At 46.6% G+C, this 19176-nt stretch overlaps 1 protein-coding gene across 5 annotated transcripts in view; it reads left to right on the top strand.

Moving 5' to 3' along the window:
• The window catches only part of LOC118773950 (phosphatidylinositol-binding clathrin assembly protein-like), a 38855-nt gene extending 20156 nt beyond the window's left edge, over positions 1-18699 (top strand). The window contains exons 8-20 of one of the 5 annotated variants that reach the window (XM_036522999.1): positions 1341-1382; positions 3320-3405; positions 3790-3913; positions 6399-6532; positions 6931-7031; positions 8530-8640; positions 9838-9954; positions 10556-10586; positions 10778-10913; positions 11743-11766; positions 13081-13137; positions 13296-13412; positions 14079-18699. In XM_036522999.1, the coding sequence (XP_036378892.1) occupies positions 1341-1382; positions 3320-3405; positions 3790-3913; positions 6399-6532; positions 6931-7031; positions 8530-8640; positions 9838-9954; positions 10556-10586; positions 10778-10913; positions 11743-11766; positions 13081-13137; positions 13296-13412; positions 14079-14093 (1095 nt within the window). In that variant the 3' untranslated portion in view covers positions 14094-18699. Of the gene's footprint in view, positions 1-1340; positions 1383-3319; positions 3406-3789; positions 3914-6398; positions 6533-6930; positions 7032-8529; positions 8641-9822; positions 9955-10555; positions 10587-10777; positions 10914-11742; positions 11767-13080; positions 13138-13295; positions 13413-14078 lie in introns of all 5 variants that reach the window. The other 4 variants (XM_036522998.1, XM_036523002.1, XM_036523001.1 and 1 more) reach the window with 4 other exon arrangements.
• Positions 18700-19176: the final 477 nt, after the last annotated feature.

The following is a 19176-nucleotide window of genomic DNA, read 5'->3' as shown; positions in this document are numbered from 1 at the left end:
TTCTGCTCATGCTCAGGCTAGATTTAAATCTGCACAGTGCTTTGCCCCTGTGTAGAGTAGTCCTGGAATGTGCACGGCCATGCCTCACTGCGTGACCTCCTGTGGAGGATGCCTTTACTGAACTGAGCGATCACAAGCTCTGTGCCTCTCAACGGGGTGGCAGTGACATGTGGCAAAAGAAGGGCTGCAAGTAGGAGGGTACCCCACAGTCTGGGGGGATTAGGCTTAACCCTAGGCCCCTAGCCCCACCCAGTTCCTGTCCTCATGCTTTCTGGAGTAGCCCTCCCACAGCACAGAGATTCCCCCTGGCCGCTTGCACAAGGGTGGCCACATGTGGCTTCCACATCTACATGAGTAGTCTGAGTGGGCACAGTCACTTCCTTATTTTTGACTGCTAGAACTTGGGCCCTTTTTTCAGACTTTAGAATTGATAAATCCTTTTCCTGTTATGGATTTTGACATGCTTTTACTGTTGAATTTGTAAGGCAGTCTGATCCCACCCGACACATACCGCTGTGTCCCATCTACAAGTAACAGGTCTCGCCCAGAGTTCCAGATCGCATTTGTATAATCAGAATGTTCAAAGCGTCAGACAGCTGCGACCTCCAGCTCTCCTCCCCCCGATGTCCGAAAATAAAGATGATTGAGCGCATGATCCTGTATTCGGAGAGAGCGGCCTCCCATAGCACCCTGCCTCCCTCTCCGTAAGAATGATGAATCATCCAAATAAGCCTACTGTCCTCCTGCTCCCAAAGATTTATTGTTTCCAATTGTCTCTGTACTGTGTTTTTTGGATGTTCATTCAGACACGTGGAAAATATTTGTGTTATTTCTTTGAATTTCTATAGTACCAGCTTGCTTCCTTTTTGGGGGGCAGGGGGTTCAATGCAGAGTTAACAAAAGTTCTAAGGAGGCATCATTTTCTTCGGTGTACAACAAGAACGAAACTGTCTACACGTTGCGTGTTATGTAAATTCTTTTCCCCCAAAGTCGGCATAATTTGAGCGTTTGTTTTTTTTTTTTTTTTTTTACATGTGTGTTTTGTATCTTTCTCACTCTGCGGTCACATGAGCGCCACATTCCTCTGTCCCAGACTCACAGTCCTGCACCAGTCCAAAGCATTTCAGTGTGAAAACCCATTCCTGTCCAGTCCTCTGTATGTGGGCGTGCCAGCATGCATAGACCTCCCCCCCCTTTTTTCTGTTGTTTCGTTTACAGTCACTGCATGGAGTAATGGATCCTTTTGTTATATTTTTTTCTTTTCTTACCCCTCCCTTCTTCCTTTACCCTGTTGTTGTTGTGTTTTATTTTTCCGTTCGCTCCCCTTTTTTGTGACACAGCAAGTTGGGATTGATCAGGGTGACATCCCAGATCTAACGCAGGTCAGTGTACATTTCATCTCGATTTCTCCCTCTGTGGCTCCATTTCGAAACGCTGTCATTCCCTGCTCATCCCCGTCTTTCACCCCCCCCCCCTCTCTGTCTCTCTCTCACACTCTTTCACTCTCACCCTCTCTGGGTACCAGCTCCTCACTTATCTGCAGGCCATAGGGCTTCCACAAATGTGCTGTGTTAGAGCCAGTTACTCATAGTCATTTTTTTTAATCTGAAATGCATTCAGACAGGCAAACACACAGTCTAGTTGGTTTGGTGGTCAGGGAAGTGCATTCTCTGCTATTGGTGCGTTTTTTGTTACTGTACATTATCAGTGTTACTACAACCATTATCATTTCATTGTCAGAGCTTTTTATTTTTTAATATCTTTTCAAGAGTCAATGTGGAAAGATGTAAGAGAAGGTTAAGAAGATAAGATCTGTGTGGCAGTGTACCATAAATTTAAGGTCTGAGACATAATTAAAGGGTTTGTTGCAGATGAACTCCAGCACACTGCTGTAAGTATGGTCATGGAAGTGCCTTCTTTAATATGACTCAAAGAGTAGCCGTTGTATGTGGTTGGTTATATTTATACTGTTATTTTACCATAAAAAGAGTGCAGAAATACTTCAGGACCAGTAATTTCAGTGGTTTTTATGAATGATTCCTACAATTTCTCATAACACAGGAAACAATCGAGCTCCAGTTCCATTTTATTTCCTTTGTTGTATAGATGTTAACCTTGTCAGTATCAGTCTACTCAAGTATTTCGCCTGTGAATGGACATTTATAATATTGCACAGACAACCAGGAGAGAACCAGATTATTAAAATTTCCTCCTTTTTTCCTTGTCGCTCTCAAACTGACCTATACACACCATGTAGCTCTTACAGATGTTCCATCCTCATCTAAAGCCCTCTTGTTTAAGTGGCTGTGGGGAGAGCAGCAGATGGTTATTTCCTGAAAGCAGTATATTCCTTATTTTTCTTTCTCCCCCTTGTGTTCTTTTATCTGTTTCTTATTTTTGGAGATCATGGCTTTCCGTTCTATACCGTTTCAATTTCTCACTTGAAGGATGTCTTGATCAACCTTTTTCCTCTTTTCCAGTGCAAATGTCTGAGATAGCTGTCCTTTCTGCCGTTAGCCAGCTTTGGCCTCCAAATTCTTTGTGGAAATAAAGTGCTATGTGTGTGGAATTAGATCTCAAACTGGGCATGCCTGGGCCGATGGAGAAATAACATCCATTGAAAATTCCCAACCTACATGTAATAACAGCATCACTACTGATTTCACTAAGAAGAAATAATACCACCATGGAAGAAAATGGAAGCCAAATGCAAATTGTACTTATACTTATTGTGGATGTTTGTTAGTTGTGTGTGTGTGTGTGTGTGTGTTTGAGAAAGCATATAAGCTTGCCTTTGTAGGAAGAAAAGCTCCATCTGTTATGTCAACATTAAGGATGATAATATCCTGTTCAGTGCTAATGGAGCAGAATAACATGACTTCACAGGCCTGTGTATATGCTTGCATGACAAGCAGACTGTGTGTGTTCAAGTGTGCATGTTGGGCTCAAACCCCATTTCCTTTCCTTTTTTATACTTGTTGTTTTGTAGTTTATTTTATCTGAAGGCTTGTTAAGCTAATACTAAAGGCATGTAACCATGGTTATTAATGGGAGAATAATATACTTTGTGAAGCCTGCAGGGCTAAAACCCTTTCATATGTGTGTGTGCTTGCGTGCGGGTGTGTGACAGAGAGAAAGAGATGGCGAGCTGTGCTGTGTGTTTGTGAGATAAGTGTCTGTGTGTGTGTTGGTGAGGTATGTATGTATGTATGTATTTTTTTTGTGTTTGTACATGGATGTGCGTGAGGTATGTGCTGTGCTGTGAAGCTCTATCCAAGGTGGTGTCTCAGTGTTGCCCCTGCCCTGCTACTCCCCACAGGCCCCCAGCAGCCTACTGGAAGCCCTGGAGCAGCACCTGGCTTCCCTGGAGGGGAAGAAAACCAAGGAGTTCACTGCAGCCAGCAGGTACAGTAAACACTGAAGTGCGCCACCTGCTGGGCAGTGTTGCTAGAGTGATCGTAAAGCCCCATATGGTGCAACTTGCTGTAGTATTATGGAGTACACTGTGTTTGGATACTCCATCTTCTGAAGCGAAATTCAGTGCTGCTGCCTGTGAATATGGCTGACATCATAAGGACTAAGCTTCATAACTAGCGACTGCTGCCTCATTAGGAGGTGAGGACCTTTTACGTCTGCGGTAATGCGCCTGCTTGCAAGAATGGGGTCCTGAGGTGAGATCTCAGACAGTCGGACCGTTCCTGCCAGCTCCGCCTAGTAAGCTCCAGCGGGTTAGGATCTGTTCCTGTGGAGAAGTACTGGCCTCAGCTGCCGTGTGCTCTGCCTCTGCAGAGCCAGCACCCTGTCCAGCGCCGTGTCCTCGCTGTCCAACACCGGCATGTCCTTCAGCCGCGTGGACGAGAAGGAGAAGCAGCAGGCACTGGAGGAGGAGCAAGCCAGGCTGCAGTCCCTCAAGGTGGGGAAAGATTCGCCCATATACACACTGATGTACTGACAGTTACACACATCCTCACACGCTGACCTTCAGACCCCTAGACACTAAGACAGACAGACAGACACACAAACACACACACACACCCACACACATGCACGCACGCACGCATACAGTGATCTACTGATGGTTCCCCCACACACTGATTAAGTCGAACAGACCCCTCCCTTATCACGTGCTAAATCATGCATTTTCATTTCTCTCCTGCACTGTAATTATTTATACTTGACTGTTTGTGTGTTTGTTGTCATTATGTCTGTGTAGGTATTCATAGTACAGAGAGCCAACTACATTACGGCATAAGGAGGGAAATTGATTAAACCTCTGCCTGTGTTTAAAAAGAGTAATGTGAAAACAGTGACTCACCATGGTTTGTGGTTCTCCGGAGCACAGCCTTGTGTGTGTGCATGTTTGTTTCGGCGGTGGCACCTCACTCCAGCTCTGAGATAGGGGGAACATACCTTTATTTCATTTCAAATGTTGTAATTCCTGTGCTTTCTCAGTGATATGTTTTATATGCTGAAAGGGGGTTGTTTACTTTGTAAAACAGCACAGAAATATGATTATGTACTAGATCATGCACAAAGTAAAATATGTTCCCTGTGTTATACCTCATGTGAATTAGTCCAGGGTATGTTCTTCTAAAGGCTATAAAAATTTGGCTGGTTAGCTCACTTAGGGGAGACTTTCATAGAGGCTATTTCCTGTGCCTGACTTCTGTGTGAGGCTAAGGGTACACTGGTTGCCTTGAACAGAGGCATTAGCCAGTAGGGCTTGCAGTTTACTTTATTGTTTTTATTGTGTGTGTTTTTGATGCACCTCTGCTGTTTTAGGCTTGCAGAGTATATACCAACCACCTGAACATTGTGGCACTTTTGTATATAACCACTACATAACCACTATCACCACTATTTTGTATCATCACTGGAAGCATCCATGTGATGGCCTGTTCCTCTCTGTGAACCCTACACTACTTTGCCTTCTTCGCACTGACCTTCAGACCTGATACACTCAAATAGACAGACAAACACACACACACACACACACACACACATACAGTGACCATCAGCTTGCCGCAGTGTTTTGAAGGGCCTCCTTTCTTACCCAGATAAATAAAAACTGCAGAGAGTGAAGAGGCCAGAAGGCCACCCATTCTGTGGTGCTTTTTCACTTCATACAGTCTTTGTGCATTTTGTCCATCTGGTTCCTCAGTTGACACTAAACACAGCCTCTGCAGTGGTATTACACTCCTCTGCCCTTCCACTTCACCGCGCTTATTTAAAAAGAGAGTTTGTAAAAGTTACGTCTTTTAAAGGAGGGCAAGCGGAGCAGGAAGTCGAGGAGAGTGTTGCTGAGTAGCGGGAACAGCGTGTCCTCCCAGCGGAGTGGGTGAAGCATTTGCTTGGGGGTGTCGTCGCCCCCTTTGGTGATTACCTTGTGGTGGCGAGTAGAGTGAGGAACATCCAGCTCTCACAGAGGGGGTCATTAAATGCAGCTGTCCCTTCTGTGTCAGCACTGCTGTCCATGTGGGATACCAGAGTCTCCGCCCTGCAAATTCAAAGTGTTCTTGTATATAAGAAATCAAAGCCTTGGACTTTTATTGTACAGTATATTTTAGTTATAATTGAAATAATGATGTTATAGCTAAATCACTGAATGAAGTTGCATGGCCAGACAAGTGAACATCCCCAGGCACAATTTCCCATCTCCCTGTTTCTGAATCACTTGCCATAAATTTTTGCATTTGGTGAAGCCTGTTAATATCATAGCATTCTTCAGATTGAAGGTATTACTGCCACTGGAAGTGAAATAGTAATGAGAATCAACCATACTGTTTTTTAGTGCCTTGACTTTGTTGTAAACATAATGCTGTTGTTCAGCTTTTGAGCCTTTGCTACATCTGCAGGGCTGCGGAGTTGGGTCATGGTCGGCGTGGTTACTGCCCATACGCAGTACGGTAGGACAGGTGTCCCACAATGGGGCAGGCAGCTGTGCTGTGTAGACTGCACTCAATGTGGCTCCACAACCTTAGAGAAGCTGTGTGTCTCAGTGACCAAAGCAATGTGAAGTCATTTGAGCTCTGACTTGGTGCGGTGGTGGTCCAGCACGGGGCCACTGACCTGACCTGCTGCCCTGACCTACAGTTCCAGTCGTTCCCAGTATCGGTCGGCTTGGGATCTTTTGCCAGCTCTCTACATACAGTCTTGTCCACCAGCTGGAGAATCCTGGCTCTTCACGAGTCATGCACTTTTAGTTCTCTCTAGCTCCCTCTGCAGGTCCCAGCTGGCAGCTGTAGAGCCACAACTGAAGCACTCCCAAGTCATTGGTCTTTTCAACCTTCAGACTCATTTTAGCAAGCTATTATATGTTCCGTTATGTGTGATGTAACTATTCCAGATCGCCAGTTAGTTTTTCCCTGAAAGAAAAGGTGAAATTCTCTGTCGTGCAGGACCAGCGATTGAAAGAGATTGGCATGCAGACCCCAACAGCGTCCCCAAGCACGCAGTCCATGGGCAGTGCCAACGGCACCACTGCTGGCATGGACCTCTTCACCAACCATGCCACCGCCCCCTCCACCAACAGGTAATGCCGAGGAAGCCTCAGTCTGTCCTGCTGCAGTGCAGATCACATTGTGAAATCTCTGTGCGTACGTGTGTGTGAAATATGTATGGGAGTGGGGAAGAGCTGTATAATGACCTGAATGAACTTAAAACTGAGGTCATGTTCTGTTTATTGACGGAGGATGTTCTGTTCGTAAACCCTGCCGTTGTTCCTCAGTTAGGCTGCGCTCTGTCCAAATTCCTCTTTGTGCAATTTGTGACTTAGTGAGAGGGCATGAGGATCATGTGAAGCCCTGGGGTGTGTTCCTGCAAGCGGTGTTTCGGTGGTTAGGCTTTGCGGAGGGAGTTCTCCCCCGCAGACTGGCCATGTGACTGTGCCCTAACCGTGCGTCTCGCTGTCCTTCCCCCCCCCCCCCGCAGCATGCCAAACCTCACCAGCGACCTGTTTGACCTCCAGCCTGCCTTCGTTCCCACGGTCCAGAGTACCCCCTCCATCTCCACCGTCAACAGTGCCTGGGGAGGTAGGGCCGCGCCGCGCCTGTACTGCCACTCAGAGGCGGGGAGGGAGAACTGCAGCGCAGTATGTGTGTGTCTGTGTGTGTCTATGTCTCTGCGTTTTTGTCTGTGTACTGTATGTGTCTGTCTGAGTGGGTGTACCACAGAGCTATGCCTTTCTGTGTATGTGTCTCTGTGTTTCTACGTGTCCATTTGTCTGTATGTGTCTATATTCATGTGTGCGTCTGTATGTCATTTTTGTCTGGGTAGTAGTTCAGAGATACAGTAAGTGTCTGTCTTTATAACAGAGTATCTTATGCCTTGTTTCCAGCTCATTTGCCTTCAGGTTGTAGACAGAACTCCTTGAAATGCTCCATGACTTAGTATGTAGTCAACCTTCATGTCGGTGGTACTTGATAACAAGCTGAGTAGAAGGTTCTTACGTAGAGTCTGAATAAGCACTGCACGCACCAGAGCAGTGGGTTACCCCTGTAGGGTTTCTCTTCCCTGTTCACCCCTGTGTCCTCTGAGGGGATGGCATTGCGCCTTGTGCCTCTCGTTGTACCTGCGCCCATCCATTCATCATCAGGGGCCGCTGCCGGAAGTCCAGGACACACACAGAGCAGAGCAGCTTTTCCTCTCATACTACTGTCATTTTTCTACACAGTCATGTGATGAACAGAGTGAAATGTTCATGAGTGATTCTGCACAATATAACATGATTCTTATGATGAAGTTAGATACAAATAGTCCTCATCGTGCCCTTCTTGGCAGGTGTGCTGTTGTTTGTGATAAGGATGGTAGTCTGCAGTCTCTACAAGCTGCCAACACCTGTTAGAAGCAAAAAGAGGCACATTTAAATGAGGCTCAGGATGATCAAAACTACCGCCCTTAAACTTAGGTCAGGAAACTACACATCTAACTAGCTGTAAAGAGAAAAAAAAAATGCTTTTGCAATACACGATCAGTCTGTTGGCCCTCTGACCTCAGACTAGCCTGAGAATCCCAGAGGTGCTCTGCTGTCAGTGCCTCTGTGTCCTTCTTTGTAAAGACTCTTATACAGAGGCCACAGTATGAAGACAGGATCACAAGACAGATCTCTCTCTCTCTCTCTCCTGATTTCCACGCTCTCCATGTACGAGTTGCATACTGTTATATTATGCTTTCATGTGTGTACTGTTCGAATCGTACATGTATCGTAATCGTTTGATGCTGCTTCTTGTCCAGGACTCCCTCATGAAAGAGAATTCATATCTCATTGGGACTTTTCCTGGTAAAATAAAGGATAAATTAAATAAAATGAAGGGCAGCTCTTTGCCACATGCAGAACAAAGGACAGAAGTGTGTGGTGTTGGAGAGCGTCAGACAGCACACATTTCCTAGAAGGATAGTAATGGAGGCAAAGGCCAATGAGAGAGAGAGAGTGAAGCGTCATGGGACAACATATTAGAGTATGCACATTTGCAGTGAGGGAGGCGGTGGTGTGTTAGGTGTGAAACGGTCTGTAACTGCTCTGTCCCCCAGGTCTGGAAATCCATCCCATCCCACAGGCCGCTCTCCTGCCCTCAATGAACGTAGATTTCGATGCTGTGTTCGGGAGTAAAGTCGCCAGTAACGATGTGCCACCTTCGTCTGGTAAAATATTATTTGCAATAATAAAACTGCGCTACAGGGCCTTTCTTGCTCGCTAAGCACAGCGTCCAAAAACGAAGCAGCCTGGCCCTGCAGGCCTCTAACCGCAGAATGCACTTTGCCACGGCTAACACCACCTCTCCCGACTGCTGTAAACTACCACTGCTGTCACCTCTGCTAATGACACACTCTGTGTGGGTGATACACGCTCTCTGTGTGGGGTTTTCATCCCGATGGACTCCTCAGAAGTGCCCGTCATAACGCATCGCATACCCGGTTTAACAGTCCCGCATGATTTTCAGAAAGGCAGCCCTAATGTGACGCGAGGTATCGGGGCTCGTTTGCGGTGAGCCCCGTTAACGCGAAGCCTCTGCCTGTGTCCCCTGCTGCGTGTCGGGCAACGCTAAATTATCCCCTCACAGTCTTGCGGAGCGAGCGAGTGCCTTCACGTTCCTAACGCAGGTCTCTCTCTGTCTCTCTGTTTTCCTCTGGTCCCGCTATCTGTGTTTCTTCCCGGTGGCTTTTCCCCTGACTGGTGAGTGGGCCTGTTTTTCTTCTCAATCGTTTTTCTTGCTGGCTAAGCAGGAAGGGAGAGTTTATGAATGCGGCCTGTGTCAGCAGACTGCCCAGAAGCCAGCTGCTGTTTCCTAAGAAAATATTGTTCCCTCTTCTGTTTCGTTTAAGCGAGGGGGAGGGGATGTGAGACAGGCCTCTGCCACAGTAACCCTGGCTCCTGTGCATGTCCCTCCTCCTAAGATACTAATGTCCGCCACCCCCCCCCCCCCCGGTGCACGCTCTCTCTGTGGTAATGTGCACCATTAGCGGAATGAGTCCTGACAGAGGGTTGTTTTCAGAGGGCATTACTCTGCACAATTGCCTGTTACTGTTTAGCACAAGAGCAATCAGGCCACTGACCGCAAGTGGCAGGCCCACGAGAGCGTTCGATTAGCTCTCTTACCAGATGACGACAATCCCTCATGTCAGTGCCCGTGCTGGGACAGGGTCTTAAGGCGGAACTAGGAGCGTAGGGGTGGGGGGGTAGTTCTTAAGACTATGTCTCTATTAGACCAGCAGTCTCTCTCCTTCCCTGTTTGCTCTGAGTCCTCGCTTTGGAAGCTCTGTGCTTGCACCCCTTGCATTGTTCCTGTTCAGGTATATGAGCCCTGCCCTATCTTTGTGGCCCAGGTGCGGATGCCCCAGGGGACCTCCTGAAGCCCACGGTGTCTATGCAGAACCAGGCACCCGCCATGCCGCTGCACTCGGGGGGCAAGCTGCTGGCCAGCGACCTGGACTCCTCCTTGGCCAACCTAGTGGGCAGTGAGTTCCGGCCCCTCCCCCTAGTCCGGATCCCTTTACACTGCACACGTTCTTTACAGTAGTTTTGCACCTGTGCAATGACATGTAAAAACCATGCAACATTATGTAGGTCAAACGTCATTTTCTTAAGTGTCGATTTTCCGCACAGCAAGCCCCTCAAAGTACTTGTGTATTCCTTGAACACTCTATGCAATTAAGCAAGCACAAAGACATTGTCTTGCTTTCACTCATTTCGCCTTGGTTCTTTTGAGAAGGAAAAGCTTGAGTGTAGTCGCCCCAAAGCATCTAAAATGGTAAGCACAGATGTCTTGGAAAGGGTTGATTTTATTGTTAACGATGCACAGTTAGAACCCCCCCCCCAGGCCTACCACAAGTCCCTCAGACCGCAGCTGTCAGGCTGTGCAGCCCAGGTGTGAAGAAGCCCGGGAAGATTAGCGCGGCCTGGAGGGAGCTGCCGTTTCAGAAAGGCCTCTTCCTGATGTTAATGAAATGGCTGCCAGCATTGTGAGAACAGGGTGGAGGATGTGGAAATCAGGGAGGGGGGGTTCCATTAGCTGTCCCACTGAGTTTATTTCTCTCCTTTTTCCCTTCCTGTCCACAGACCTGCAGTTTGGAGGTACACCAGCCAAAAAGTAAGTGTTTGACTCATGAAAGGGAAGTGTTTTCTTAATGCACCCATCACAGACAGCGATCTGCAAAGCCTGCACACAACCACGCGAGAACGCGCATACACATTTTAGGAGACTGCACTCCGTTATTCTGTGGATTAACTTGTCTTTGGATTTGCGCGGTGCATTTTGCCATTCTGCGTGCCCGTGCTCAGGCCGGACATGCAGTGGACCCAGCCGGGCGAGAAGAAGCTGACGGGCGGCACCAACTGGCAGTCCAAGACCATGAGCACCACCACGGCCTGGAACCCCGCGCCCATGGCCCCAGCCCCCATGCCCGTGCCGCAGATGGTGAGACCCGGGACGCGCCGCCGCCCCTCTCAGATCATGGTGGCTCACAGCCGCTCCCCAGCAGGGCAACAGGCCGCCATGTCCAGCGCTCCATTTACTTCTGCTGTCTTCGGGACAGGTTTTGGCAAGCGGGGGTTGGGGTCAATTCCATCACGATCGGTCACTTCTACAAAGGGATTGAAATTCAATTCATTCATTGGAAAGTCTTCCTAAAATGGATTTTTCAAGTCATGAATTCAATTTCAGTTCGTTCATTCCCTGAATTGACCGAACGGGAATAGAACTGGCCCCGACTCTGTCAGCAGGTGGTTTTCAAACAGCGGTGAGACCCCAGCCTTCCACCTGTTACTCATTTGTGCAGCTCACCTGAGCGCAGGCCATGTGTTGCATATTTTCTATACCCAAATACTAGGAAAGGAATTATTTTCATGTTTTTCAGTATTATCCGATGTTTGCATTTGCAAGGTAAAGATTTTTCCTCAGTATCTTCACTCTGTCTCTTATTGAGTTCCCTGCTTCCTTAAATAAATATTAGAATGCTGAGGTGCCATGGAAGTTATGCCCCTGCTGTAACATGCAAATGAGGGATGTGCTTTCTTAACTACAGCTGCGAGGCATTTGACCGGCAAACACCGTTCTCTGCGCTGTGTGGATGTTGACCTTGTCTGTAATCGTCTAGTACATCTCTCCTGCCTGTTTGGTTTTGACACTAACCCCCTGCTTTCTTTCTCCGCCTTGCCCCCAATCTCTGCTCACTGTATTATCTTCATCTACTGACCCCCTTTGTGTCATCTTTGTCTCTCCCACTCTCTTTTTCCTAATTCGCCAGAACGGAATGATCTATACTGGCTATGTAAGTACTGTGTAAGGATTTCCGCTGTTTTTGGGCTACGGTCTGTGTCTCGTTGCATGTGTCCTTTGCTTTTATAAGAAAGGTCTGTAGCTGTAAAGGTCTGATGAAGCTCTGCCAGATGCTTCTGTCATCACTTCTTGATTGCAGATGACCTAGACATTGTGCAGTCTGATTGGCACGTTTGTAGTTACGCTTTCTCCTTGTGTGAATGTGGCCCTTATTAAATCAGTTCAAATCCAAAGCTTTACATTGCCTGTATGTGGTGCAAGTGCTTTGCCCTCTCAATTGCTTCTAAATCGTTGCTACCATTGTCATCATTGGTATTCAGCAGTTGCAACTCACAGTGCATGACATTTTAGAATACAAAAGTGAATGTAGTCGTGCATTCTAAATGCAATCTGGCGTAAAAAATCAGAATACATCAAAAATATATAACACATAAAATGCAATGCAGTTAATATGCAAGGAATTGAATTGTGAGTAAGCAATATCTTCAAGGGAAAAAGAGACGTTATTATGTCTCTATGTAAAAAATAGAGGCATGAAAGACATGGGTGAAATTAAACAGAGTAAATGCAGAGGGAGTGTACAAAGTAATGTCTCTTCAGGAGACCACTAAATGCTGTAAGAGGCTGTGCTTGTAGTGTTCATTTCACCACTGTAGCAGAGAAATATAGCAGAGAAATGACAAGCTTTGGCAACAATGTTTACATTTCCACTTTTTTGCATGGGAGAAGATTTCTCGGCCTAATTTAAGTAACACTGCAATTATTATGGTTCTAGTGGTCAGCTATACTTGCAACAGTCTTGCCTAAGAATATCCATTAATGCAGTGGCTGTAGCTACAATACAATACCTAACATAATGTAGGTTATCATGTAACCACCTTGTTGACAACAGCAGCAAAGTAAAGCTAGTCAATAGTAGTGAGAGGTTAATGTTGTTAATGTCAACCTTTTTTTGTACCAGGGGAATACTGAAGCACTAGCTGTACTGTTCTTGATGGATGTAGCTACTAGTATGAGAAGACAGCCTATTAGCTGGCTTGCTGTGTAATAATAGTTGTTCACACAAATAAGTGGCTTGCTGTGCTATGGCTGAGGAGCAGGGGCGCTTTTTTGATAACACTTATCTTTTTGCTCTTTGACCATGGGAGGGAACCAGATTGTTTAGGATGATTTAGTATGATTCGTATGCTTACATAGGTTTGAGGCAGACTTGATGGAGTCCCTCTGTCTAGGGAGAAGTTGAAAAGGACGTGTATGAAAGCATTTATCTCCTCACCAAGCTCCCTCTGTCGCTGTGTCTCCACAGGCCCCAGCTCCGATGGCTTTCCCCATGACGACACCTCAAGTGCCTGTGTATGGAATGGTGAGCCCTCTCCTGTGTAACCCCTCTCTGTCTGTGAGAAACCCAGGTAGAACCCCATTGCCTGACACCCGGCCAAGGGCTGTGGCCACTGTAGGTGCGTCACTGAATTTTTATTGCCAGCATTTTCCCGGCTAACCGTCTCTCTCTCTCTCCTGCAGCTCCCCCCGCAGATGGGGCAGCTGGGCGGGGTTCCTGTGATGGCGCCGCAGCCCATGATGTACAACCAGCCTGTTCTCAGACCCACCAACCCCTTCGCCCCCATCCCCGGAGCCCAGGTAACCACAAGGAGCTGGGTGAGGTGGGGTACGTCCGGCCTCCTTAAGCGGCCCAGAGAAATGGCTCCTGCACGTACAGGAGAGTTTACAGTGCAAAGCTTTTTTTCCATTTGAGGCGGCCTGCTTTTTAAAGCCTGAGCTCTGGTAGTTTCCTTTTCTGCCGACTCAGTACTTTGTCAGCAGAGTCTGCCAATTCGCTCCGGCTGCCAAGTGTTCAGTCTCATTCATGCTCCCGATGAGGGGGCAGAGAGGCCGCGGGCGGCGGAGCACCGTCAAACGGGGGCGACTGACACACTTTAGAGCCGCAAGACCCCAGTTTGGTTTTTCAAAGGAACAGGTAAAGATGCAGACACTGCAGCAAACTAGGCCGCCAGCACTGCTCGGTTCTCAGCGCAGGGACAGAGCTGGCCATCTTTCCTAGTTCTTTACAGTGGGCGGAGACTTAAATTTTAGCACAATGCAGACGCTACTTGCCGACTTAATCTGAATGTTCTTAATCTGAATGTGAATGGCGGTATGTGACGTGGTGGAGTTGTGTAAGAATGCTGTCATACAGTATAGCTTTGCTGTCCTTACTTGTTTAGTTTTTTGCCTATAAATACTCACAGTGCTGTAGCAGAAAGTCTGGCACGTACTGATATTGAGCTGTTCGCTTTTTCTTTACAGATGCAGTTCATGTAGTACTGGCAGCAGCGTCGGGTTAAATGTGGCAGCAAAGACCACGAAACGAACAAGCAAAGAAGAAAATCCAACAAACCAACGCCAAATACAGGGAGAGAGGGAGAAAGAGAGCGAGAGAGAGAGAAGGAGAAGGAGGAAACTGGAAAGGAGAAGTGCACACATAGACTGAGGATGCGTTTGTCTCATTACTGTTCCAGCGCTTTGTCGTCCATTGTGCGAAACAGCACCCGCCCCCCCGCCCACACCCTGTCCGAGCTCACTGTTTGCCCCCTCTTCACATGCCGGGGGCCCTTTCGACGGCCAAACTGGACTTTCGTTTCCTCTCTGGTTTTTGTTTCTTTGTGGGTGGCGGGGCTCTATGTGGTTAAACTGACAACCGAGGTTAGGGAAAGGGTATAGATTGCAGTTCGCCAGAGGCTGGTCGATGCTTTCCTTTTTCCTTTTTCTAGTCTGACTTTCTCTTGCCCTCCCCCTGTTTTGAGAGGTCTGGAGGTTGGGCCGCAAAAGGCCGTTTCCATGTTGTCTTGTTTCTATGGGTTGCGTCTGTTACTGTGATGCTGTTTGTGAGCACTCTGGTTGATGTCAAGTGTAAAATCAAGCTAAGGGCACCATCCGGCTTGTGGCCTCGTCTAGCCAGGCTTGCGGAGGTCCAGGTTGGTCAGGTACCTCTCTCAACCAATACGTTTTTTTTTTTTTTTTGTTTTGTTTTTGGTATGATCCGTCCATGCTACCTTTTGCACAGCGTTTTCCTTCGAACATCTCTTCACATCACACATCCAAACATTTTTTGAGTTTACTGTGGACGTTAAATGTGAGTCGGTGAAGTGTGTATTTTCAGATTCAGGTAAGGAAAAGGATTGGCTATCTGAATTGGTGCTTTGTACCTCTGAGCACTTTATGAGTAAGTGTGCGTGCGTGCGTGTGCGTGTGTGCGTAAGCGAAACGGAGATGTCGCGTCCTGCCGTCGCTCCCCCTCACATCAAGGTCACTGTGAAAGCTGTGGTCTGCATGGCGGTGAATCAGCCTTGATTAGTTAGTCCATGTGCTTGCACGCATGCATGTGTGTGTGCCTGCCAAGTACCAGTTACATTGTCAGCTGTCCCCTTAGAGCTACAGAGATATCAGCAGTTTGAGGGTTTTTTTTTTTAAATCCTTAAGTTTCTGATGTGAGCATGTTAAGTCGAGATCAGTTGAGGTTTGTCCCTCCCTGCTTCCCATCCTTCCCCGCTGTCAGTGGCACCGTGTGGGTTGCTACCGTAGCGGGGTCGAATGAAACAGGTGAAACGCAACCCGTCGATCCCGGTGTGTGAGTGTCTCACTTGCAGTTTTCACTTCTTTTTCAATTGTTGTTCCAAAAATCTTTCTTCCCCCCCTGCATTCCATTACTTTGAAAGGTCAATTTTTTTAACCGAGACTTTTAGCTATTGAGTTCTTTGCCTTTCTTGTGTTTGACCTTGTAAATAATCTTCTTCTTTCATGTTGGGAATGAGGAGACCCCTGCCCTCTGGCTCCTGTTCACTGGTGTATAGGGGGGCACCCTGTGAGGGTCCTTCCACATCAGTCATAATCTGATTAATAGTCGCACTTCTGCTATGATTATGGTTAGTATTATTTCTGTGTCTTTGTGTATGAAAGCTTAGTGTCATTTAATGGCCCTTAATACAAGTTCAGTCTTGAGTCCTGCGAGGGTAAAGAGTGGTGGGAGAATGTAGGAGTCAATTTTGATTTGATGATTTCATTTGTTTGCCATCTGTTTGAGATTATCTGAAATCCGGTTTGCTTTTGGTCTGAGGAGCAAGTCGATTTTGTCCACTCAGCGGGCCACAAGGTGCTGGGCTGCCATTAGCGATGGACCAGCCTGCCTCTTGGACTTGTGTCTGTAAGACCCTGTGGATGTAACGAGCAGATCCTCGTCCAGCGATACAGTAACTGTGCTTGACATTTCTGCCACAGCCTAACAATTGCTGAATGAAAGCTCCTCAAACTCACGGGGGCCACTGCTCCCATGACCTCCTTATTGTCACTTGACGGCTGCTTTTTCCTCCTCGTTGTAGGGTCTGTGACAGTTGGAACATTTTGTTGTGAGAAAATCACTTAACCTCCTCTGATGTAATCGACAGCCTGTGGTTGTGAACACAAACGCGGGCGAGATTAGTTTGTGAGAACCACAGGCAAAGGGGGTGTGTCAGAGAGAATCAGTCCTGGGCTGTTTACCCTCGTGTGGGGACTTCTGGGTAAAACACAGGACTTTTTGTTTTTTTTTCCCCTTGTGTACCTGGCCGAACAGATCTGTGTACAGCTCTGACAGGATTTTCCAGCCCGGGTTCACGTTTGTGTTCCAAACTGGACTGGCTGGCGTCCTGTCAGAGAGTGTCTGCTACTGCTCAACTCGGGGTGACATGGTCAGCTTGTAGAGTTGCCGGTGGGAGCAGCGGGGCGGGGACGGGGGCAGGGTTTGTGAGGGAGGATGGGGTGTGTTCATGTAGTAGTCGTCGTCGATGTCTGTCAGGAGTCCAACCTAGATTTATTGTGTACCAGCATCACTATTGTATAGCGTTTTAGCACAAGAGGGAAGTGGGGAGTGAGTAAGTGATGAACAAAACTGCACAAAACTGAATTCCAGCTGCTGGAATTGTCACGGGGGGAAATTTTTCCCTTTTTTCCCTATTGAGGATCATTTGTACTAAAACACAAAGGGAGTTTTTAAATATCTCGTCCTTTTTTTTTTCTTGAACGTTAATTCAAGAATAATAATTGAAGCTAAATTCTATGAAGTGATAGATGATTATGTTGATCCAATAACCTTAAACAGGGTAAATCCCAGCCCCAGTGTGTGACTTCTGTGTCCCAGTGTCCCGCAAGGCCAGTCGTCACAGTCGTTGGCTTATGTGCTCATGGCCAGTTGTAGTAAACGGTAAATAGTCCTGTGCTGTAACGTGTCTAACCTGTCCTCTGTCTGGTAGATAGTTCTAGAACTCTCCAAGCTGCCTCTTGTCGTCTTGCTTCTGTCCATCTCAGTTCCATTGCGCTGCGACCGAGTCCTTTTGTCTCCTACTTTTGCGTCAACATAGTACAGTACTCCATCTGAATGTCCACTTTCTGGATTTTGTGCTTAACGGGGAGTAAAACCATTTCTGTCGTGTCCACCCTTGTATACGCCATCCCCCATTTGTCAGTGAACGTCTTCACTTGCTGATAGAAATTCACACAGAGAAATGTGTTTTTTTTGTCTTTCTGGTTAGGTGGTAGCGAATGGGATATGTGTTGAGGAGCTGAGCTCTCGTCAGTTCAGGGAGACGTTCCCTACTGCTTTGTCTGTCAAGACTGTTAAACGTAGTGTTGTTACTGAGCTCTTCAGAGAGAAGTCCCGTCAACCAGTTTCGCGAGCATTTGGCGTCGAGGTCTTTGAGTACGACTTCTCACCTCTTTCTATTTCTGATTGCTCTGGGTTTTTTTTTTATTCGTTGAATCCTTTTTTGCATGGAATCCTGTCCTGTTTGTATAGTGGAGGTTGCCTGTATGTATATAGAGCTGGTGGAGCTAGGGAAAGCACAAAGAGACCAGGGGAGAATTGTGGATAGGGAGACTGTAGGGAACCTCTGTCTTTGAATGCATGGTCAGTGTTGTGTTGTTCTTTTGGGGTGCATGATATTATATGTAGTCACGTTAATTTGTAAAGTGTGGGGTCATCGTGCTGGGGTCAGGCCTTTGGCCAGACTGAAAAGAGTGACTTAGGCTGTAGTATTTTTTTCCGTCAAACAACCTGCAGGTTTCAGCTAGCCAGACCATACGCATTGATGTCATTCAAGTCACCAGGGTTATTGCCCCCAACTGCAGCGCTAAGACTTACAAGGAGTTTCCAGTGATGCTGCTTTTAAGATCTGTGTCAAAGCATGGGCTTTCCATATTTGCATTGGCAGCGCCCTCTGTTGGTGACTGAGTATCCTGCACCGTCCCCTCCGTTGTGACGTCTGGTGTTCTGATCCCTTTTGTTACTGATGTCCAGCTTCCGCCTTGATTCCTCTGCAAGTTTGACACAGCCTCAGCCTCACCCAGTGGTAACTTGATACTGCTGTGTAACTGAGCTGTGTAACTGCTGCAGTGAAATACATGGCGAAATAAATGGGTTCCTCCCCACCTTTCATCATCAGGGAATATAACAGGTAGAATTCAATTTTTGGTCAGTGTCAAACCTGCACATTTTTCAACATGTACTTTCAACTGCTGCCTCAATACTCTGTGTATTCATATTCTGCAATGTATACATTTTAGCCTTTTTAATTTTCTGACATTTTATATATGATATAATGCCTCATATATGATATGTGTATGTGATGCATTATATACTGCATAAAGAGCATAGATACACTTAATCCATTTGTATTTGACACCAGGGGAAGAAACGCTGCAACTTTGTGTAGGTCATCTTTAATGCCAAATGATACTCAATGATGTTGAGAGAGCCCACACCTTTCAAATGTTCAGCTTCTTTTTCTTTTTTGTACATTTTTATTTATATATGCATAATATCAGGATTTCAAGTCTTACATAAGATTAAAAAACATTGAAAAATAACCATGAGTTTTTATTTTTATGCATAATTTCATACTGGGTTACTTGTTTGTTTTTATTTTTAAGGAAAATTAATAAAAAGGTTATTTGTCATTCTTAGACTGTATGTTGTACATTTTTTGGCTACAGTAATGCTGTTGCTTAATGATGTCTCTGTACCCTTTGAGAAGCAGGAAGGAGATTTTTGGATATGGCAAACTGCTCCACCACCTCTGGTGTTCATGGGAGATGTAGTCTCCAGCAGGTCTCCAGTCCACCGTCAAGAACCTGGTGTATTTGAAATTGCACTTCATACCCCTGCCTTACTGTACAGACTGTGGGCTATTGATGCATGCTTTTTCTAAAAACCTCTGAAGAAGTACTGTACTTTCTAAATGTCTTGTCATGACAATACTTTGTTTTGTTTGTTGTTGCATCCATTGCACGAGGAATGCAGGGTAGATTCTTATCCATTCCAGTTTTTAATGGGGAGAAACCCAGCTTCTATCCAGGCTGAGATGATCAGTGTGGG

Source organism: Megalops cyprinoides, chromosome 3 (genome assembly GCF_013368585.1).
Source record: "Megalops cyprinoides isolate fMegCyp1 chromosome 3, fMegCyp1.pri, whole genome shotgun sequence".
Lineage (NCBI taxonomy): Eukaryota > Metazoa > Chordata > Actinopteri > Elopiformes > Megalopidae > Megalops > Megalops cyprinoides.
Note: the sequence above shows the minus strand (reverse complement) of the source record. Positions and strands in the feature narration are given on the sequence as shown.